Source organism: Neopsephotus bourkii, unplaced genomic scaffold, assembly GCF_033783945.1.
Source record: "Neopsephotus bourkii isolate Nb327-2 ecotype Australia unplaced genomic scaffold, CSIRO-AGI_Nbou_v1 NB_704, whole genome shotgun sequence".
In the NCBI taxonomy this organism is placed as follows: domain Eukaryota; kingdom Metazoa; phylum Chordata; class Aves; order Psittaciformes; family Psittacidae; genus Neopsephotus; species Neopsephotus bourkii.
Genome location: NW_026901203.1, coordinates 238,647 through 262,016, shown reverse-complemented (window position 1 = coordinate 262,016; position 23,370 = coordinate 238,647). Strand labels below are relative to the sequence as shown.

The 23,370-nt window shown below is 37.2% G+C and overlaps 1 protein-coding gene across 2 annotated transcripts in view; it reads left to right on the top strand.

Moving 5' to 3' along the window:
• The window catches only part of TTC39B (tetratricopeptide repeat domain 39B), a 61,131-nt gene extending 38,637 nt beyond the window's left edge, over nt 1-22,494 (top strand). For both annotated transcript variants that reach the window (XM_061353845.1, XM_061353846.1), the window contains 16 exons: nt 1,489-1,620; nt 3,441-3,517; nt 4,649-4,716; nt 6,974-7,038; nt 7,202-7,307; nt 8,683-8,748; nt 10,516-10,624; nt 11,495-11,562; nt 11,667-11,726; nt 12,036-12,197; nt 13,322-13,413; nt 13,708-13,828; nt 16,386-16,497; nt 19,704-19,821; nt 20,567-20,683; nt 21,666-22,494. In XM_061353845.1, the coding sequence (XP_061209829.1) occupies nt 1,489-1,620; nt 3,441-3,517; nt 4,649-4,716; nt 6,974-7,038; nt 7,202-7,307; nt 8,683-8,748; nt 10,516-10,624; nt 11,495-11,562; nt 11,667-11,726; nt 12,036-12,197; nt 13,322-13,413; nt 13,708-13,828; nt 16,386-16,497; nt 19,704-19,821; nt 20,567-20,683; nt 21,666-21,762 (1,570 nt within the window). In that variant the 3' untranslated portion in view covers nt 21,763-22,494. The remainder of the gene's footprint in view (nt 1-1,488; nt 1,621-3,440; nt 3,518-4,648; nt 4,717-6,973; nt 7,039-7,201; nt 7,308-8,682; nt 8,749-10,515; nt 10,625-11,494; nt 11,563-11,666; nt 11,727-12,035; nt 12,198-13,321; nt 13,414-13,707; nt 13,829-16,385; nt 16,498-19,703; nt 19,822-20,566; nt 20,684-21,665) is intronic.
• Nucleotides 22,495-23,370: the final 876 nt, after the last annotated feature.

Sequence of the window (23,370 nt, the reverse complement as noted above, 5' to 3'; positions counted from 1 at the left end):
TTTTGTCCAAAAGCATTTCTTAGTATCTTCAAGTTTTAGCTGTGTGATAGTTCCTCCTTAAGGCCATTGCAAAACCTATTAATGAAGCACTGAATTGTTCTGTTTATTATATTACATTTGAGTCACAGTAGTGTTTAACCTTAAAGCCCACCTTTTGATCTCTTGATTTTTCTGCCTATTCCGCTGTTGCCTTTGCTTATTTGAGGAGAAGAGCATGGTAGTGCAGATGTAGGGAACTAAATAATGCAACATTGATGCAATAAACCTAGCATACTTGTGACTGCATGGTGAGGCAGTAGCTCTTGCCGCAGAAAATATATGGACCCAGTCAGAGATCAATGTGATCAGACAAAAGCCATTTATTACAAAGCCTTAACCCCTTATATACTATTTCTTACATGCGCTTACAGTGATTTGGCTTATTATGATTGGATACATGTCTTGAAGACCCTTAGTGACTAACACATAATTGGTTAAGCACAGGTGTGAGAACTTGACCTCAAAAGCTTTCCAGCAGTCCACAGTTCTCATTAACTCGATGAATTCCAGCTTCTTCTTTTCTTGCTTGTTTAGGCTTCCTTGGGCCTCTCATGGCCTTGCTGTATCTTTCAGGATTTATGTACCAATTATCCATTCTCCTGTGAGAACACTGTCTCCACAAGGACTGGAATCTGCATCCTGTTCACTGTGTCTCAGAGATGTGTGTGGTGTTGTGATGTGTCAGTGAGAGGGATCTGTAGCTTGTGTTAGTGAAACAAGGTAAAGAGACATCCTTCTGTGTACTGCCAAATAGTAGAACAAGAGGCAGTCACCGTAAGCTGAGGTTTAGGAGGTTCAAATTGGACATTAGGAAAATGTACAGTGGTAGTACAGTACCAGAGGGACTGCCAGAGGGCTAGGCAGTCTTCATTTTCTTGACACTTGGTTACACAAGACCTGAGTTCACTTGACATAACATTGACAATAGTTCCTGTGCAGCTGGTAGGTTTGAGTATATGACGTCCCATAACCACTTTCCAGTAATTTTTAATTGTGTAGTTACATTGTGAAAGCCAGGACAGTTCAGTGTAGCCTTTTATGCAGGACTGAGTGTGTGTATACTGACATTTCTATGACGTAAATGCAGATTTTTTTGTCTTTGGATGAAGTAGTAATGTTAGAAGGATTGTCCTTCTGTTAAGTGAATGCAGAAGGATGAATATTTGTGTCAAGGTTTAATTAGCTAAGTTAAATAGATACACTGATGTACTATAAATGATATATAAGTGCAAGTATTTATGTAACCCAGTTTGGATATTCTTTAGAACTTGCTGCAGCAGTATCCTGTGGAGGCAGACATAGTGGAGATGGTATTATGTTCTCATATCCATTACGTTCGTGCGTTATCCTTCTGTCTTTTCACAAATTAATGCAAGTGTCTCAGCATTTGATTTCGTATTCTGATTTTAAGTTTTGTTTAAATGCACAAGATTTATGTGTTTGCCTTAGGTCTAAGGATAGTATGTACCATGCCCTTGGGTACAGCACTATTTTAGTTATGCAAGCTGCTATGACCTTTGAACAGCAGGATATACAAATGGGAATTTCTGCAATGAAGGAAGCTTTGCAAACCTGCCAAAGGTAAGCCCAAGCAATGAACATCTGTGAGGTACTTAATCCACTAATTGTTCCTTATAAGATATCCCAACTGTCAGTACGCTTTCAGAGCAGGCTGTTGTTGGTGTGATAATGATCTAAATTTGGAAAGGTGGAGTAGGTCTCACTATCCAGTTATTCATGGTAAGGATATGTGGAAACCACAGACTTGTTGGGTCAGGGTGCTTACAGCCTCTGAAAGGTAGTTAAGTGGTTTATTGGCTATGTAGACCTATATGTAAGGTGACACTACATGGTTGAACTGCTTGATCTCTATCTGCCTGTGACTGAGTTTGTCATGGGTGAGTTACCCGTTGGGCTTAAACCACAACAGTTGAACCGTTCAAAAGCTCTGTATTTTAAATTTTCCCTTTCATCTTTTTTTTTTTTTTTTTTTAAAGTTGTTCTCAAAAGTAGACCAAATAGTCTAATAGGATTAATCTCATATTGAGGTTTCTTCTAAAACCAAAGCAATTTTTTTATTAATGCTACAGATATGTTCAGTTTACTTGGAAATTAAAAGGCTGTTATTGCCATCAAGAATGATCTGAACCTTTTGCTTCTGGAACAACAAATGAAATAGACTAGAAAATAGAAGTTATCAAATGCGTTGTCAACACTAAAGTGCTTAACAAACCTCTGACAAAATCATAATTGAGTGTTTTATTATACTGTACTGATTCATCATCATTCTCATTAGGCCATAACTTATCATGAATATTCTCCAAAGTAATTGCCTCCAAATGTTGTTAGTTTTGACATTTAATATCACTTCATTAGCAATGATAAATAAAAGAAAAGGAGATGGGACAAAATTGTCAGATACTGCCTGAAGAAAAAAAGGGTCAGCAGTGTCTGCCCCTTTTTCAGGTGTGCCATCTGAACTAGATTGTTTAGTATGTCTAAAAATTACATCCCTCTTTTGTTCTTCAGATGGTTTCAATAAGGGCCTCCATCTCTGCAGAATACAAACTTCTATGCTCTGGTCTAGTCTGTCACAAAACTCTTAAAAATGCGAGATAAAGGTTATCAAACACAGGTGACAAATTGCCAGAACTACATGTGCCTTAATAGACTATTAATAGAATAGTGTAAAGAAACGATAAGTTAATGCTCAGTATTTATAATGAATGACTTCCTCGTTTACACAGTGCATTCCTTTTCTGAATGAAGAATTGTTTCTTTAGCTTCTTCATATGGCTGGATCATTTGTGTAAACGGTAATGAATTCGTTTTTGGGAATGCCTTACTAAAATAAACTAGCAATTTATAACATGGACAGTTGAGATCTATTGAAAGTAAAATATGTTGGAAGTAAAGTATGTTTTGGCATCATAACTGGCATAAATACAGAAGTATCTATGTTTTTATTATGCTGAAAACAGCTCCTTTTCATTTTCATTCTAATTCCGATGGCAAATACAAGAAATGGAAAAAAGCTATTCATAACCCTGAGTATTCTATGATTCTGTAAGGCTTTGAAGTCCAGTTCACAAGTAGCTTGCCCAGAGTCAGAGAGACCTCTGCAGCTGGTTGGTGGAAGTGAGGTGGAAGCTGTTGTACGCTTAAAATAAATGCATGCTTGAAACGTGAATAAAGGTTTGATAGGCTTTTGAGCAGAGACCAATACAAGTGGCTGTGATTAGACTGCTCAAAGAATTGCAAGTATTGGCAAATCTTCACTTTATTAAGAATGCCTATAAATTCTGTTAGGAAATAGTTAAGAATTATAAATAACTGAGTTCAAGTTTGTGTTGAAACGTCACTCATGCTGTGTGTGTTTCTTTTGTGTATCACTGATTCAGATTCAGGAAAAGAAGCACTGTGGTGGAATCCTTGTCCAGTCTAGTTTCTAAACAGTCAGTAGATCAGTTGAGTGAAGGTAAGTGGTTTATAATGCAATTAAAATAACAAAGTGGAAAAAGCTCAAAAGCACCCTGCCAATGTGTATGAATACGCTTAACTCTGTAACCTGAGTAGTGTCCTACAGAAAAAAAACAAGCAAAGCAATGACCTTTATGGTGTTTTTTGGTGTTTGTTTTTTTTTTTTTTTAATTTGAATGAAAAGCTTCTCAAAATGGGGGATTCAGCCAAATTTTCTTTTGGCTTTGAGCATGAATGAATTAAGGAATGCCTTTCTCAACACATTGTAGGACTGAAGAGAGATTTTCATTTTTCCTTAACAGAGTTCGCAAAAGTTTAAGAATCATTGATGCTGTGGAGTATGTCCTTATCATTAGTTGCATCGGAACCTGAATATGTTAACAAGTTTTGTACTTGTCTGTTTTGCCTTAAGGTGTTTTGGGAAATGGTATCAGTACATTGTTCATGGCTCTGAAAATGCTGATCTCCTATTTCTGATTCAGGCAGAATCAAGTATGCATTATTTTTTTTCCTAACCTGACACAAAAGAATCCTTTTTAATTCTGGACACATAAAACTCACCACATGAGCACTGTACATACAGCAGCCTTGTGCATGTGGCTGGTCTTGCAGCATGGGTGCAGAGTAATTCATGTCATGTGTGTTAAGTCAAATGTACTTTAGTGCTGCATGGGGACAGAAAGTCTGCCCAGGGCTTTCAGTCTGTTGAGCATGAGTTGGTGAAAACCTGTTAATAATGTGTTACTGGACTGAGGAAAAGCCTGAGCCACAGTCAGTGTTACCATTCATCTGTAAAAGATTTTTCTAAGTCATGGAAAGAGGTTTGGAAGACCTACTTATTGTGAGCTGATATTTAAGCTTGGGTTCAATGGAAATTAAGGGAAATTATCCACCAGAATGACAAGCAGCTTTTGCCCTAGGCTGAGTTGTGCTCTGGGAAGATCAAAGGTTTTGTCTTAGAAGTGAGAGAGAGGACTTCTATTGGGAAAATTTGAGTGTTACAGCTATTATTCAGCAGTTATCAGAGCAGGAGCTGAATCTTATTTGCATTTTGTTTGTTCCATTGACCCCAGAAAGAGAATATTGACATAAATTTGCTGACAGTAAATAACTTTTCTTTCTTACATAGAGGAAATGCATGCTGAAATCTGCTATGCTGAATGTTTACTTCAAAAAGCAGGTCTCATCTTCGTGCAGGTAAAATAGATTGTTTATTTCGTATGTCTATGTAGCAGTTTAATGGGAAGATGTTAGTAACTGTAAAATATCAGTCCCACAATAGATACAGTATTTAAAAACAAGCCCTTTCCTAGGGAATGAAGGTTACTTCATGGCATTGATTAAAAGCATGGTAAATGCTGTGATAACAGGCAGAATCCTCTCTTTGTTTATGTGAACAACCAAAGATGTTATTGATGCCCAGGAACCAAAAACTTAAGGTTTATTGGAGTCATATGCAGATGGGATGTTTAAATGACTTGTGTCCCACCTGACAGTGGCCAGCACGTGTTTAAAAAGATGTTTAAAAATGTCTTATTTGAAAGTGACAATCTTTTTTTTTTTTTCACATGAAAAGGATAAAATGTTTCCCAACTAACAAAACTTCAGCTGATGCACACTCATCTCCAATTCAGTATCTTTCTCCATGCGCTTTTGACATAGTGTCAGGAACAATAGACGAATGAATGATCATAAAATGAGCATACATTAACACTGCTGAGGTAATAACTCAGTTCACAGAAAGATCTACTGGTTAATGCTGTCTGGTGCTTCTTGTTTAGCTTGTGGTTCAGGGACTTCGTGCTGCAGTGTTTTCAAATTTGATTTGCAGCTTGATTCCTGAAAACAATTTTTGGCCATACTTTTTTTCATATGTGAGTGTTTTACAGATGTATAATTAACATATTTTAGGTAAACTCTTCAGATAAAAATTATGAGGAAAAAGTGGGGCACACAGATACTAAGATCAGGTACTTTGAAGTTAATTTGGCAAAGCATCATAAACCACTTAATACAAGACTTTGGCCAGAGGTGTCAGGAAATATTACTAATGTAATGCCAGTCTTCCTTATAATTCACTTTCTCCTTTACTAACCAAATGGAAGAAACTCTCTTTTTTGTTTTATGGGTGATTTTCTATTTTATTTTTTTTTAATATGAAGAGAATTTTTAAACAGCTATTGAAGGAGGTGAGCTTAGGGCTGTCTAAAATGGAAAAAAAAACCCACCTTAGGGGTATGCTCTAGAGCAACACCTCACTATCCATCACGTCAGAGATCTATTGCTGTTGACTGTAATAACCCTGCTCTGCTGATTGCTCTCATGCGCCTTAATTCTCATCCTTAATTCATCTGAGGCTGACTGATTCATCTGAGGATGATGACGATAATGAAAATTTAACCATTCAAAAGAAATAGCAATAATGCTTGCCCTAAAACTCTTGTCTTTCAAACAAAACAGTTGAGGTCATTTGACATGGTGACCCTTTCACGGAAGCCAGAAATTCCTTTGGTTGATGATTTTGAAGGTGTTTTCTTTTTTTTTCATTTTCCATACCATATATTCTGTCCCTGCCTATATAAGTGTGCGTTTCTGAAATGCCTGCAGATATTCCCCGTCTGTGTGAATTTGAAGAGAAAAAACTTCTGCCCTGTTGAACTGTAAACAACCTTGTTTTTCAGGTGTTTATTTTTCATGACTAGGTACATTGTGACTTTACTTTGATTTTTGTAGTGGCAACCTAGTAAGCTAGTAAGCACATATGCTGGATAATGCATTAACAGGAATTTACTGTAGATCAGCAATGGGAATTCATCTATTCAGGGATTCATTTGTCTGCTGCCAGCTTCTGGGCTTGCTTATGTGTGAGAATCAATATTTCAAAACTTTCTAAAAGGTTCCTGGAGCACCATCTGGTAGAGACCTTTCTTGTTTCATTTAAATGCGTTGGGTACTGTGGATATAAGGAGGAAATTCTTTCCTGTTAGAGTGGTGAGGCACTGGAATAGGTTGCCCAAGGAGGTTGTGAATGCTCCACCCCTGGCAGTGTTCAAGGCCAGGTTGGACAAGGCCTTGGGTGATATGGTTTAGAGCAAGGTGTCCCTGCTCATGGCAAGGGGGTTGGAACTTGATGATCTTAAGGTCCTTTCCAGCTCTAACTATTCTGTGGTTCTGTGGAAATTCTGTTAAAAGTAATTGACTTTTTTTTTCCACCCCCCTCTTAAGTTTTAAAATTTGTAACATGCATTAGAGAGATGTTTCCCTGACAACTTAAAACAAGTATTAATGTCAGTGTCATGAGTCTACTAACTGAAAAGCACGATTAATATTTCTAATGTTAATATTTCTAATATTAAGTTATAACTAAATTTAAATGTAGCTGGAAAACGTTTGTGTATGTGTTATATATAATGGCTCAATGCACATTCTTGTTCAATTAAATATTTTTCTTCAGGATGAAAATATGATCAACTTTATCAAAGGTGGCCTCAAAATTAGGACAAGTTACCAAATATACAAGTAAGCCATTAGAAAACACTTACTTTCAATGTTGTTATAATCAGTTGCAATTGTATTTAATGCCTCCAAAATTAAAAATATTTACAGTAGTCATAATGATTATACTTCATATGATTTTAAGTCATATTTCCTCTTACCTCCTTTTTTGTTTCTGCATCAAAAGGGAATGTCACCAGGTGCTACAGATGACTCAGGGGAACAAAAGCAAAAATGAAACTTATTACCAGTTTGAAGGAGGAGTAAAACTTGGAATTGGAGCATTCAATTTGGTATGACTTTTTGAGACTACAGAAAGGCTATTCAGATAATTCTGTAGGATTCTTTCTTTGCAGATATGGTACTGCAAGGCTGTTGTAAGAATTACGTGTTTGTAAAATGAAGATACAGACTCTGACAGTTTTACACCATATGAGAACAGCAGTGGCTGTTTGCATTCATGCCTTCTAATTTATCCTGAATTGTGTTTAATTCTCTTGGACTAATTTATGTATGTACTTTTTTAAGAGGAAAAGCAGCTATAACTGTGTGGAGCAGGAATTTTTAAGATGCTTATGCTGTTGGTTATGGGAAATTAGGAGTGACTGCTTTTATTCTAACACCTCCATGTATACCATTCTTTTGCTTTGATGGCACACTGTAGGTTAACATAGACAATTAGAATTCAGAAGAATGAGCGGTAGTTTACTGAATTAGTACAAAAGAGCTGGGTACATACACTAGTGTTTTCTTTACAGTTTACTACAGCTGCCTTTTCACACCTGTCCTGGCAATGGTGAGAGTTGATTTCTGCTGGTGTGTTAATTTTTGTATCATTCCAGACTAGAGCTGGCCAGTTTTGAGTACAGTCAGAACAACTTAGGTCTGTCTGTACCTGTCGGCCATTAAATCCCAAGCAGCTGGTAGGTATCTGTGTTTGTAAGTGCTCAGACCTCTCCTGTTCTTCCTGAAGCCTCCTCAGAAGGAAGCTAAATAAAAATATTCTCAGCTGGGCAGAAGGTATTAGGGTGAATGAAGCTTTTAAAAACTTTCAAATGCTTCTTGTACTGCTTGTTGAAAAGGTGGTTGTGAGCTTCTTTAGTTTTCTATTACTTAATGTGGGAAATGCAGTTACAAGGGCAACAAAAAGTGCATGTATTAGAGGGCTGAATGACAATAACAACAGCTAGTATTTCCACAAGTTGCTTGCTGATCTGCTAATTCAGTGCTCCTACAGTAGGAACAAGTAGAACTTCTCTCATACCACTGCGTCAATTGACTGGGAGTAAAGGAAGATGGCAATTGCAGATTGTAAGTACTACCAAAATAGGTAGTACTTTCATTCCAAATGACCCACAATTTTCGAACAATTCTGATCAGCTGAAGTCAGAAAAATCTCTCATGATCTGAAGCTGGACTCTTGTCTTCCTGTTTCCATGCTGGTGATCATCAGAAGTACAAGTTTCCCTGAAGCTGCAAACTGACTGTATGTCTATTTTTGAGGGGTTTTTCTGTTTTCCGTTTATCACTAATGAAAAATGGCTTTTAACATAGTAGCTAGCATTTGTGACTCAAGTTTATACTGGTTTTGCCTTTTTTTGTTTGTTTGTTTGTTTGTTACGTATTTAAGGGTTTTTTTATCTTATTTTTGTTTGAAATGTATTTCAGATGCTGTCACTCCTGCCAGGAAGGATCCTTCGACTTTTAGAATTTATTGGATTTTCTGGCAATAGGGTATCGGATCTGATGTGTGTTTTGTGTGTGTTTGTTTTTCAAATTAGTCTTTTCTCGGATAAAGACTTGATGGATTTAATGTCATATAATTCACACTAGAAGTATAACAATATTACTTATCAGTATTTTAGTGTCGTTAAAAAGATGAGAATTGGGCTAGGTGGTGCAGACATAAAAGCACATATGGTGATACCCTGGTCTGGAAGAACCGTGGGAAATGACCCATCTGCTTCAGAGCAGGATTTCAAACTGCAATTTCCTTTCCTTTTGCTGATCCTTAAGGAGAGGTAATAAGCTTTCTTTTTGAGCCTATGCAGTTAAAAATTAATGTTCCTCCTACCAGTAACTGAGGTGAGAGTCACAGTTCTGCATTTTTCCGCCCACGATCCCAGCCCATTTCCTTAGGAAAATAAATTTGTGGATATCATGTGTCACTGTGGAACCTCAGTACATCTTTTTCTCATGGATGATGAAAAGGGTTTATAACTATTTATTTATTTGTAATTATTGTTTGTAATCATAGCCTTGTTTTTGTAAACCTAGTCTTGTATCTGAAGTATCTTACAGCCCTTTAAAATTCTTTTTGGTACCTGTATGAAATAAAAAATAATTAAAACCAAACCAAAACAATAACAAAAAAAAACCCCACCAAAAAACCAAACCAAACAAAAAACCAACCCCAACAAAACAGAAACACCAAAAAAACAGATTAAACAAAGCAACTCACAGAATTATACGTAACTAGACTTTGAGTTGTTAATGAGACAAATAATCACCATATGGTCTTAATGCTGTTAATCACAAATACGATTCTGCTTATGTAAAATTAGACTTCAGCAGAGGCCTGTTCATTCCTTTTCTTCCTGTGAAATACCTGGTTCATGCTGAAACTCTTCCATTATACACATTTTTGCCCTGACTGAAAAGGAAATAAAAGCTAAAAGGAAAAAGAACAAACAATTTTGGAATATCAGAACGTTTGGTGCTTGAATTCTCCTATAACTCAAGTTGCCGTGCAATAAAACTGTGTTGTTGTTTGTTTTGAGGCAAAACTGTCAAAATCCAGTATGTTTCTGAAGAGCTACTGCTCTTAAGCAGGGAAGCTTTGAGCTCATCTCAGCAATTCCCCCAAGCAGTCAAGCTGTTGTGGAATGGGCATAAACTGGAAAGGACAGGAAGAAGTTTCATGTGTGAAGAGCTGAATAAGTCTCATGAATCTGGGTTTCTTTTGTCAGGACACTCAGATTCCATTGTAGCTTCTGAAAACAAGATCTAGAAGTTGTGTGTCAGCAGAGCTCATATTTTGATCAGAACCTCAAAACAGTGCCTGACTTGGTGGAAGAGGATTGAGGATAACCAGGAATTTCTGTAAAGGAAGACACTTGCCAACAGTTAGCACTAGAACAGTCGAGAGAGGTTCTCACCAAACATAAAGACCTCATTCTGAAGAGTCATAGCCAGAAAATCGTGGGGAAGTGATGTAGACCTGTGTGTCTGCATTGTCTGTGTGGTGTTCTCATTTCACCAAAGCACTGAAATGCATGGGTAATTTTATTCAGTGTTAGCTTAATCTTCTCCTTGTGGAGTACTGTCAGCTTTGGCAGAACTGTTTTGGGTAGAAGGTTGTGGTGGACCTGAGATTAACAAAGTGCTGAATTTTGAAATACTTATATCTGAAAGGAAAACTGGATTTTGGGGAGCCAGAAATTATTAATAGTACTCTGTATACTGATAGTTAATTCTGCATGTGTTTGTGATGTTTCTTAGGAGTTGGGCCTCAGCCAACTACGGGAAGGCGCATCTGGCAGCAGTTTGAGGGCCATTCTGTGTACTTTCACCCTGTTGGTTTATCATACTTACATCTCCTTAATCCTTGGTGAGACCCACTGTGTAGCTGTTCAGTCATGCTACACCTTATGATAGATATTGTGATTTAATTGAATTTTGAAACTGTGGCCTATTAGCTTTGTAAAAGGAGATAGCTGTATTATCTCTGACAAAGCTACATCTGCTGAAACAGTGAGGGTAGATGCTGTCATACCAACATCTTGTTCCATTTGCAAGGCTGTCTTAACATGCAACAGCAAAATATCACAACACCTTTAAGTTCAGACAAGTCATCATCTATAAATGAATGTCCACTATTATGAAAATTATCTCCAGAAAGAAGTCTGTACTCCCAAACAATTTACCTGAAAGTTCAAACTTTCTAAACTTTTGTCATCAAGAAATCAATTACTTTTGTCACATGTGGCTAAAAGTCACCATTAATTCTGTATGCATCTTTGTTATATATTTTAATGTTCTTTAGTTTGGAAGCATTTTAGTCCTTGTCCCTCAGGCTCATCAGGAAATTAAGGAGAGCTTCATTTCTTTCAGTGTCACCTGTACTTCATTAGTGAGCTCAAAATTAGGAAAGGAGGCAGCTGAGACATGTTTTCCTATCTTGCTAAAACAGTTACAGGGATTTAAAAATATAACTAGGTTCTATAATGGAACACTTGAAAGAATATTCTTATACTGCATTCTGTTTCTACTTACAGACATTTCCTATCTAAAAGCACTTGTACCTTCAATACAAGAATTCATTTTTATAAAAACAAAATCTGATGAAATAATTTTGCTTTTGCATAAAAACAGTCATCCGTTAATCTATGGAAGCTATAATATTATTTGAAAACTAAAATTGCAATGTATGAAACTCATTTTTTTAAGTATATTGAGGTTGATTTGTTGTGTTTTCTAGGTACAGGGGAAGCCAACTTTCAGGAAGCAGATAGTCTCCTTGAGCCCTACCTCCAGAAATTTCCAAATGTGTGTATTCTTAATGAATTTATACTTCCTCAACTTCCTTATACTTCCTTAGGTACTTCCCTAAGCTTAAAATAATAACGGTATTTTTCTCATATCTTTTCAAGGGTTCCATTATTCTATTTTATGCTGCCAGAATAGATACACTGAAAGGAAATTTGGAGAAGGTAAATCAGTTTTCTCTCTTAAAAGGTTTTTATCTGTGTGCATTCAACTGTGCGGAAAAAATACCTAATTCATCTAAGTAACTTATCTTAGTTGTACTAATATTGTGCTCTTATCCCTGTTCATGTTCAGTGTCAATATTGATTCTAGCTCTCTATCTGTAAGTGAGACTGAAAGGAAAGTTTATCATTTTGCTAGTCAGGTGTTCTCTACTTGGGTGCTAGGTAAGAATTTGCTTTGCAGTTAGACATTGCTCTTACATGGAGCTATAACTAGCCAGTTTTCATCATTCTTACATAACTACGTCGTAGGCGCAGTTGAGGTTCCAAGAGTGCATAACAGCCCAGGAACAGTGGAAACAGATTCATCATCTCTGTTACTGGGAACTGATGTGGTGCTACACCTTCCAGCAGAACTGGCTTCAAGCGTATCGGTATGCAGACTTGCTCAGCAAAGAGAGCAGGTGGTCTAAGGTAAATGGGCAGGTGGATGTGTTATAATATACTGGTCTTCTCTCGACAGCTGAATTTCCTTTTCAGTTCACACAATAAATGTAACTTCTCTTTCTTCTGAAACCCATGAGCAAAGGCATAATGGCACCAAAATGGTAGGTCTAACTGGGTGGCTAAGGAGGAATTATTCCGAAGCATCAGAGCCGTAACTTAACAATGCTTCAGCCCTCCTGAAAACAGAGGAGCTCGTGAGAGTTAGGAGAAAAAAGAGGGAGAGGAAAACTGTGAACTTGTATTTCAGGTTCTAATGCTAATAAAACTTGGCTGAAGAAACTGTGTTTGTTACTTAATTGCAGACAGATGAAAGCACACCTACTCAACAGATACCTTTCATTTGACATGAAATGACAAGGCTGCTGGAGACGGTGTCTCATGGTTGGGGTATCTAAGTTGGGGTATCTAAGTTTTCCTTGTAGAAATGTTTCTCAAAGGATAAAACAAACACAATTGCAAATATTTTTTTATAGATCATTTTTGTCTGTTCCTTTTTAGTTTACTGGTTTATTATGTGTAGTGGAAAAGGGGATATATCCAATTCTTGACAAAACAAGAAGAGGAGAGTATATTCAATGTGAAGTGCAAATGTCTTGAGTAGAATTATTGATGTTTCTTTTTTTCTCTGCAAAGTCCAGTTACTGAGCTTACCTCGAATCAGTACTCAGATATTTTCAGTTGTTTTCTCAGGCATGTCTTTACACATAACAGATCATATATAACAGCAATGGACTTTGGAATAGTTATGTCATTTAACCTCATCTCTTCGTCAGTGATTTGTTTAATAAATTGTCCTGTTCTTTACAGGAAACGCCTTTAGCATTCTGACTTACTTAGAATATTTATAAATATTGGGGGAGGGAATTATCATAAATTAAATGAGAAAGAAAATGCTAGACTGCTGTAGTTCACCCTGCCTGAGAATTACTGGAAACACTTCACTGCAGCAAGTGGGGTGACACTGCAGCAAGTGGGGTGAGAGATTTGAGTCCTTAATTTGTGTATTGAGTCCAAAATTTGAGTACAATTTGTTTATTGATTGAACACAGCAAATGAAGTGGTAGTATGTTGCTATTTCTCTTCAAAAATAGGCAATATACGTGTTCCAGAAGGCAGCAATTCTGTGTATGCTTCCAGAGGATGATCTGAAAAGGACTGGTGAGGACATTGTATCTTTATTCAGGTAAACATTTCTAAATCAACTAGATGTGCAGTTTTTTCTGCTATATAGTAATTTTTTACTTGAGTATCTTTGTCTTGTGTGACTTACTTTGTTGTCATAACCATCAACTTTCCATTTTTCTCTTTGATTTGAACATCAGAATATTTAAAATTCTGTTTTTACCAGCAAACAACTGCAGTTTAAGTGGTGTTCAACAACTTAGTATGTTATACATTAGCTAATCTTAGTAAGTGAAATAAGATGAAATAAAAATTATGTAAAGCAACTTCTGTTTTCCATTTTACCTTCTTGTAGACAAGTGGAGGGTCTAAAACAGAGAATTTCGGGAAAATCTATCCCAACGGAGAAGTTTGCAGTAAGAAAAGCTCGACGCTATGCAAGTTCTGAGCCAGTGAAGCTGATACTGCCTGCCTTGGTATTTATTCTTGCTTTCTTTTTGTCCTTTTCAAACAGAAAATAAATAAGCGTAATTCATTATACAGGGAAAGAATAATATTATCAGGTACTATATGCTTGCATTTTCTTCATTACTGTTCTTAAGAATTGCTGTAGATGTGCAGTGGAATTTTTGTGAAATATACTAGGGGCTGGATCATGCTATGAACTGCTAGCAGTCCAAAAACCAGAGCCAGATTTTTCATGTGAAAGTTCAACATACAGAGAATGACTGCTGTTGTCACATGAGGCTGAAAGCTACCTTTAAGCTAAAAACCTGTGCAGGCTTATAGCATACGTGTTCATCTGTAATAGAATCATAGAATGCTCAGGGTTGGAAAGGACTGTGAGACCATCCAGTTCTACCCCACCTGCAATGGACAGGGACACCTTCCACTATACCAGGTTGCTTAAAGCACCAGCCAAGCTGGCCTTGAACACTTCCAGGGATAGTGCATTTACAAATTCCGTGAGCAAACTCTTCCAGTGTCTCATCACTTTTACAGTAAAGAACTTCTTCCCTATATTTAACATAAATCTCCATTGAAGTTTGAACCTGTTACGCCTTGTCCTATCACTGCAGTCGCTAATGAAGAGTCCCTCTCCAGCATCCTTCTAGGCCCACTTCAGATACTGGAAGGCTGCTATGAGGTCTCCGTGCAGCCTTCTCTTCAGGCTGAACAGCCCCAACTTTCTCAGCCTGTCTTCATATGGGAGGTGCTCCAGTCCCCTGATAATCCTCGTGGCCTTCCGCTGGACTTGTTCCAACAGTTCCATGCCCATTTTATGTTGAGGACACCAGAACTGCACACAGTACTCCAAGTGAGGTCTCATAAGAGCAGAGTAGAGGGGCAGGAGCACCTCCTTTGACCTGCTGGTCATGCTGCTTTTGATGCAACCCAGGATACAGTTGGCTTTCTGGGCTCCGAGCGCACACTGAAGCCAGCTCATGTTGAGCATCAACAACCTCCCCCAAGTCCTTCTCCTCAGGGCTGCTCTCAATCCATTCTCCACCCAACCTGTGGTTGTGCTTGGGATTGCCCTGGCCCAGATACAGGACATTGTGCTTAGCCTTGTGGAACTTCATGAGGTTGGTATTGGCCCATCTCTCAGGTGTGTCAGGGTCCTTATGGATGACATCCCATACATCCAGCATGTTGACCGCGCCACACCTGCCACGTTAGTTTGGCAGGATTTCAGTCGTTGTCCTTCAAACTCATTAGAAAGATAAGGAGTACTTGAGCACTTTCTGTTCTTCTGATAAAATGGAGTGGTGTTGGTATGTGTATTCTCTCATTCTTTTTGTGTGTTACAGTGTGATAATATTTAATGCCTTGAAATAAACATATTGCTTACCATTGTACTGAAGGACTTGTGCCAGGATTTGTGGAGATTTCTTTAAAAGAAAAAATTTTGTATAAATTATATTGTAAATGTGTGCAAGTTGTAGTGGAACCAGGTTTTTATCTGGAAAGTTTTGTCTGTTTCCAGTGTTGCTCCAAATGGAAAGTAACAGCCTGTGGGTTATAACATCTATATGTAAACAGATGCACAAGAGTGTGTTTGGGTGTTGTGTATATACAGTGTATATATATGGACAGGCAAGGGTCGAAACGGCAGGTGACAAGGTGCATGGGAAGCTGCAGATCCAGCCTTGCATGCGGGCGGACAGGGCACTGATCCCTCAAGATTGACCCAGGAGATGACAGTCCTGGTCAGACACTTCCTGATTGCCTAAGGAGCCTTTTTTCCAACCAGATTTGCATATCCCACATGCCCTTGGTCATTGTGCTTGTAGTAAGCCTGGATAAAGCCCTTCCCAGATCTTCGCTCACAAAGCCAAGCCATCAATCAATATATATATATATATGTGTATGTATATACATGCACATATATATGTATACTGTATATACCTGCACACATCCACAAATGTACACACAAATTTATCTATAATCTTGTAGAAGATAATTATTTTCAGCTGCCTCTTTAGTGCATGAGGCAGAGGCCACAAGTTGAGCCTAGAATACCATGATTTGCTCATGTGCAATGTAGGTGATGGCAAACTATCACATGGTAAAACCTGTTCAGTTTCATGTTTAAAAGTACATGAAAATACACAATAGAATCCATTAGAAAGGTGTTAAAGCATTCAAAGCTTGGAAACCCAGGTTAACTTTGCCCATGCACATTGACTATAATTTTGCTTCCCCTATCCATAGATATTCTTATGCAGCTTTAATTAATGATTATTAAAGCAAATGTGGTTGTCTTTGCATGTAACTGATGGAATGTCCTGTGCTCATTGTGGGTGGTTGTTTGACCTCACAGATACATATATTCATGGACTTCTTAACAGTGAAACAGGGAGTGTTTTGGCTTTGAAACCTTTAATTTTGTTTATACCAAGTTTTTGTAGGCGGTGTTTGTATGTACTCAAAATATTTCACAGCAGCCTTCCAAGGGATACTCTTTAGTTAAATATTTATTATAATTAAATATTTATGCCATTCCATGACTTGGTTGTTTTTTTTTCTCAGGAGATGATGTATGTCTGGAATGGCTTTGCAATTGTGGGCAAAAGGGCAGATCTCACTGAAAACTTACTGGTAACAATTGAAAAAGAAGAAGCTGCACTAGAAAATGAAACTAGTAAGTGATCAGTTAAGGTGGAATTAATAAGCTGGTAAGAAATGTTGATGTTTTTCTTTGCTTCTGTGTACTGATGTGCTGTGATGCAAGTGTTGACTTAGGCAATGTGCTGTGAAGGCTGAGTATGAAAATTTTGGAGCCACATGAAAGTTAGTGGTAGTTCTTCAGTATGTTCTTAATCTTGGCTTGATTGATGCTATAGAAGAATACAGAAGATTTGAGGATGTGAGGTCATTAGTTACAGAACTTAACTGATTCTTAATAAGGCATTTCAGTCTCTGAAGCATTCTTGGAGTATAATTACTGATTTTTTACATGTCTGAAAAATATTTTTTTTTAAACCAATTTACACCATGCTTTAACTTTACTACAGAGGACACGTACTGAGTGGAATATGATTAAGTATAAAAGAAGTAATGAAGTACTGTGTGTAAGTCTGTGATTTGTTGTTTGGTTTTGTTGGGGATTTTTTGTACTCTCTGGCAAAATAAAACGTGCCTGCTAATTGTAAAATACAACATTTTTAACAAATTTTGATCATGGTTTTAGATCTTGATGTATTTAAAGCATAAATGTTCAGGGTAATGTTTAGAGAAACAGTTCCATAATTTAGTCTGAGAAAAACTTGAGTTCCCGTACTACAGCAGGTTTGCTGCAGAAATACCTGGCTTTGTCAGGTGGCTGCTGTCATCTGTGGTGCGAATGTCTCTGTAGACTTCAGAATTCTAGAATGAACAAATAGTATCTTTTTTGTATATAAAACTGTTTTTAATGGTAATTCCCTAAAAATTATTTCTGTTGAACCCAGATTTTAATCACAGTTATAAACAATTCAGCAGCAGTTAGTTTTGGCACAATTAAAACAATAATGAAATGTAAAAATACATCTAATTATTTCTTACCTGTAAACTGAGGTGATTCATCAGAAGTTATACAAGGACATATAAGAAATGCATAGTGGTAAAATCTGGAAGGTATAATAAACAAACTGGAGTAGCAGCTTGCAAGGCCAAGACTGAATAGAGTCCGTTTTTTTATGCTATTCTTCACATTTCTGCAGAATCAGTAGTGTGCCTCTTAAATCGCGTTTTTCCTTTTTTTCTTTTTTTTTTTTTTTTTGTCATTTTAAAGCCAAAATGTGTGCTTCTGTCCACTGATGCACTGTGATGCAGGTGATATGCAGGACATCTGCAAATGAAGTGATGTGCCCATACATTCCTTGTGGAGGGTTCTGGCAGAAGCCACTAGGAATCACTGGTGCTGAGTCATGCAGCGGCTTATAGAGTTGTATCAGTGAAGTAAATTTCCTGTCAAAACCTTAAGCCGAGGTGCACAAGCTACCAAAATAAACGGAGCAGAAATAAAACCAGTATGTTTTTTTCATATGGAAATATGCATGTCGCAAATAGGGTGTAATCTGGAAGCATATTGGGGGGGGGGGTTATGCTTTCTCTTATCTGCAGTCGAATGTAGTTTTGTTCTGGACTTTGCACCTGTGAACCTGATTTGCTTTTAAAGCTATGGACTCAGACAAGATTAAAATGTTCGATTACCAGAATTGCTGCTGAACTGGGACAAAAAAATGATTAAAGCTATTAGCAGGATGTGGCAATAAGTAGTGTTAAAGGACTGCTAAGGTGCAGTGAAAAAAGTGTGTTAATTATACACAAAGGTCATTTAGGGATTGAGACTTCATTTGCTTCAAGTGAATGGTCACAGCAAGGAATCCATCATGAATTTATAGTGGTTTTAATGTTGTATAGAGCTGAAAACGGAAATGGTAGCAGGAACAGATGAAAGAAATAGAATTTTTTTTTTTTCCTCAAGATTTCTGGAAATCTTATTTTTCCACAGTTGTGTCATCTCCAAGATGGTAAAAAGGAATTTGTTACTTCAAGAAAAAGTAATTTCTTATGTGTTTTGAAATCCTGATAACAATATTTCCTCTGGTATAGAGGACTGCAGGAACATGGTTCTCCCACATTTGTTGGGAGGTTGTCTATATTATGTCTATTTAAATAGGCCTGTGCATTTACTGTCATTTATTGTCAGTGTGTCTCCATAATAGCTTTTCTTCCTGCGGGAAGTACCAGGGAGATACTAGCTAAAATTATTGTAGACTGGCAAGCTTTTACTGACATCAGTGCTTGTCCCAGTAATTTCAATGAACGAGTCCTTTAGGAGACAGTTACATGGATCCAGTACCTTAGCCTAGCAAAACGGGCTAGAGGGAATGCAAAATACCCGCTGTGCTTCTACCTGTCACGAAAAGTCTGTCAGTTACTATCATAGAGACTTTCTGGTTTTAAACACAGACAGAAGTAAGCCTGAATGTAATGGCAAAGCAGTTTGCTGAATCATAAGATGCTTTAGGCTTTCATGCTTTTAGAACTGTTTGTATAGGTTTTTTTTTTTAGCAGACTATTAAGAAAAAAATTAACGTGACTTTAGAGAGCTGGTAATTAGTTGTAAACAACATGATCTGAAGGGAGAGTGTTTTGCTTCCTGAATTGTTAATGGGTGTGCTGCCATCTGTCTATCCATATGTGTTTTCTTTCCTTCCTTTTCCTTCCCTGCACCCAGCAAATGCTATAAACCAAAGAAACAAAAAAGGGCGACACTCATTAAGGTTGTATTTCTCAATTGCTTCACAAAAGCTCTTTCATGTGATGTTTTTAGCCCTATTGAACATTGAACTTTCTTCGATTTCCAAATGTTAGACACTAGTAGTGAAGCTTCTTAATCATCAGAGATGATGGGAAAACTAATAAACACAGTTTCTTGAATTTGAACTGCAAAATCATGCTTCCAAAAAGTTCTGCGGGACTAATCTGTACTTCTGAGCTTTCAGCCTCACTGTAGGTTTTGCTTCCTGTTTCAGGTGATTACAAGTACAGAAAGCTTTAACTGATACCAGTTTTTGCCTGCTTTGTCCTGACTTCCAGATAGAGAAGACTGGAAAATATCTGGATGTTTCTTCTTGTTTCTTCATAGCCTATGTCTTTAAAGAGAGAGATACAGATGTTATGCACACATCTTCTTTTAGTAGACAGTGTGTAAAATTATGCCTGAAGGTTATGTATGTTTTGAGGTATAAAATCTGACAAGCAAGGTCCTGATTCTGAATATGCGTGCCATACTGAAAACCTGATTTTCCTTTTCATGATGTCTTCAAATTGTTTGATGTATCTTGCTTTTACTTTTAGATCACAGTGAATACCACATGGATGATGTGTGCATGGTGCAGTTACTAAAGGGCCTCTGCCTGAAATACTTGGGAAGACTCATGCAAGCTGAACTGTGTTTCAATAAAGTAATTCAAAGGTAAAAATAACATAATCAGACTTTTAACCTTCATATTTTTTAGCTTTGGGTAAAATTTCCAATGCTTCTATAGAAGCCATCATATTAGAATTTTTGGAAAATGAAACATCAACATCCTGTTAAGGACCTGGAGTTAGACTACCTCTGAAAGTAGCTGGAGAACCACAAAACTTTGTTAGTATTTTTTCTATAGATAGGTCTATTTAACTTTCTGTAGCTTTCTCTCTATCTTGGAGATTAGACTAGCTGATCTCCAGAGGTGCCTTTCAGGCATAGTAATTCTGAGAATTGCTTGTACTGAGGAAAAGTTGAACTGTCTTACTTCTCTGCTGATCTGTTCAGGCAAGCTAGGGTAAGGGGATCTCAGTTCCATGTGTGGGAAAGAAGTATTTGTATTATATTGCCTAGCCTAATGAACACTGTTTTTATCTTAAGTTAGCTTTTTGGATGAACTGTAAGTCATACAGTAGGGTCCCAGTCTTAGAACCGGGTTCAAGGTAGCTTGTGTAACATACCACAGTACAGATGGGAAGTAGGAAAGAATGAGTTTTTGTTCATGCTGGTAGGATTTTATGTCTACTTTTTACAGGTACAATTAATGTACACAAAGTTAACCACTAAAAAAGGTTCCAAAGTATTTTCTCTGGCCATGTGCTTTCACAGGCAGTGATTGCATTTAAAAGTTAACTGATCACTTGAGAAAAATCTGTAATTAGCCACTTCTGTATTTTTTACGATTTTGTAGTGAGAAGCAAATAAAATACGATAGCTACTTGGTGCCATTCACTCTGTATGAGTTGGGTCTTCTGTACAAACAACAGGATGAGAGAGAAAAAGCAATAAGATACATAGAAACTGCAAAGTAAGTGGTTATGTTTTGGGTTTGGGGTTTTTTTTAATTTGCTTTTGCATATAGAATAACTGTGTAACTTCATTAATGAAGGCATGTGTTTTTCCTAGCAGCCTCTTTGCAAAATACAATTAATTATAAATTTGTATTCTTGACTGAAAAAAGTTGTCTTTCAGACACAGTGGTGTAGACAATATCAATCAAGACACAGTTAGAAGGGAAGATGTCTCCTTTTCATTTAGGTTTCAGAGATGCTGAGGCTCTGCTGCCTGCATGTGATGGAGCTGGAAGGTCCAGAGAAAGGATCTATACCTCTTTTGTCCCAGAGAGCATCTGTGGGGCTTACATCTGCTGCACTGCAGGTGTTATTGGGAGTAGCTTAAAAGCCAGTACACTTCTGATCACCTCCCTTTCTCCTTTTGCATCCCGTCACAGAAGAGAAATAGCTAAATATTGAGCTTCATCTGTAGATTGAAGTATGGGGTAAAATTTGCCCCTTGTGTATGCAGAGAGATATCCCAATCATGCAAGAGTGTTGTGACTGTGCATTAGAAACAATCTCCTAAAACCTTTTTTAGAAACATAATAGGTTTTTTGCCTTTCTGTTTGTTTGTTTGGATTGTATAATGTGATTTCCCTGTGTTTTATTACACTGGCTGAGTTGTGTTTTGACACTGAACATAAACTTTCAGCTAACAGTCTTTCTTTTCCATAATCTTCTAGGTTTTTTTTCACAGCAAACTTGAGTAATTGGGAGGGCTGTTGAAGGATCCAAAATAAGTGAAAGGGATGGATTCAGTTTATCAGGGCATTTAATTGTTAGTACTGGCATCAGTTGCTGCTCAGTTTGTGGATATAGCTTTAAATGTTTGTACCAACCTCTGTTTCCTGTTGAAGGAATCAAGGCTGTCAGCTTTGTTACATCAGTGCATACATAAAGTAGGAACAGTGTAGACCAAGAATGTTTTTCTTAAACTAACGTTATGTTTTTCAGAAATAACTACAAAGAGTACTCTATGGAGTCCAGGTTGCACTTCAGAATTCATGCAGCACTTGACAGCATGAATGTGTCATCTGCTTCAACACCTTGAATGAGGAGGGATGCTTTCCATGCAGACAATAGCCTACACAATCTTTTTGCAGTCTTTTTTTTAATCATTGAAAGGAAGCAACCTGATGGCTGTTTTCTGTCATGTCTGATTTGATGTATGTCATTCCTTTAGACTGTTCTTTTTTTTCAGTATAGTGCATATACTGTATCTACTTGCTACTTTAAAAAAGACCTTATATTTTGTTTGATAAAAATAATTAAATTTTTGACTTGAATGGGGAATATTTAAAAAAAAATGATGGTGCAATAAAGTTTAATGCAAACGTTTTATTTTTTTATAAGAAAACAGATGCTGGTTATGCAGTGGAACTGGTGATAACTTCTGCATTTTTTAAAGGTTTGATTTTCTGCAGGATACTTGAGACCTTTTTGCCTCTGGAACAAAAATGCAATGTCTGCAGATAACTTTACCCACATATGGCATACCAGGTTCTGAAATTTGTGTTCCAGAGCAAAAAAATTAATCATCTTTGACTTTATGTCATTCTGGGAACAGAATTAACCTGTCTCAAGTGTGGCATTTTTACACTGTCAGATAAAGTTAAGCAGGGCTAAATGTATAATGTCTTTGCAGGTCACTCAGAATAAGTTGTTATGTGGTATTTTTCAGTCACAGAAAAGCAGGGCTGCTGCTCTTGCAGAATCAACAGTTTTATGTCATTCCTGACATATTTGTTAAACCTGTTAGAAAAAAACAAAACAAAACCCAAAAGCACCAACCCCCCCCCCCCAAAAAAACACCCCAAAACAGAAAACCAAACCAAAAAAATACAACAAAACCAAACAACAACTCCAAAACAAACACCCCCCCCAGACAAGCAAAAAACCACCCAGCCACCCAAAAAAAGCCATAACCCAAATCTTGCATTGAGAGACACTTTGTAACTTACACAGGATGTCTTTTCCAATGGGAAAAGGCTGGGAAATTTTTCCTGGTGCTTATCCCAAGTAATTGTGCAACTGAAATGGGTTGCTTCCTATCTTCCCTGTCATGGATCCGAAGAAAGGATTGTTCTTTTTCTGTTTTGAAGCAGGCTTTTAGTATTTTAAGAGGCACACACACACACACACCACCCCACACACACCCTTGTTGGTATTCTCTGTTCTTAGATTCCAACCAAAATAAATAAAAATTGTCATTATTTATTTATTTTCCCAGTAATGGGAATAACTCATACAAATGCTTATCTAGTTTTCTTTTCACCTTACTGTGTGAACACCAGTACCAAATTGAGTTTACCAATTCATTTTATATGCAGATTCTGCTAGCTGTCTATTCTTATGAATATACTTGAATTCTAAGTATACTGCCAATAACTTTCACTAATTATTGCAGAACTTACCCTGTTCCATATTTTATTAATGCCACTATATTTACTTCTGCACAGTAAGCTCATAGTAACTATGCACCTGTATGTGATTCTCTGCCTTAACTCCCAACCCAAGAAAAAACAGAACAGAATTAGGTGAAAAATTTGTCTTCAGTAGCTGAAAGTTTCTAACTGAGCAGTCCATGTAATGTAAATGCTGTAGTTATTCTTTTCAGGTGACTGAGAACACAGCTTTCTTCTATGTCTTTAGAAATGAG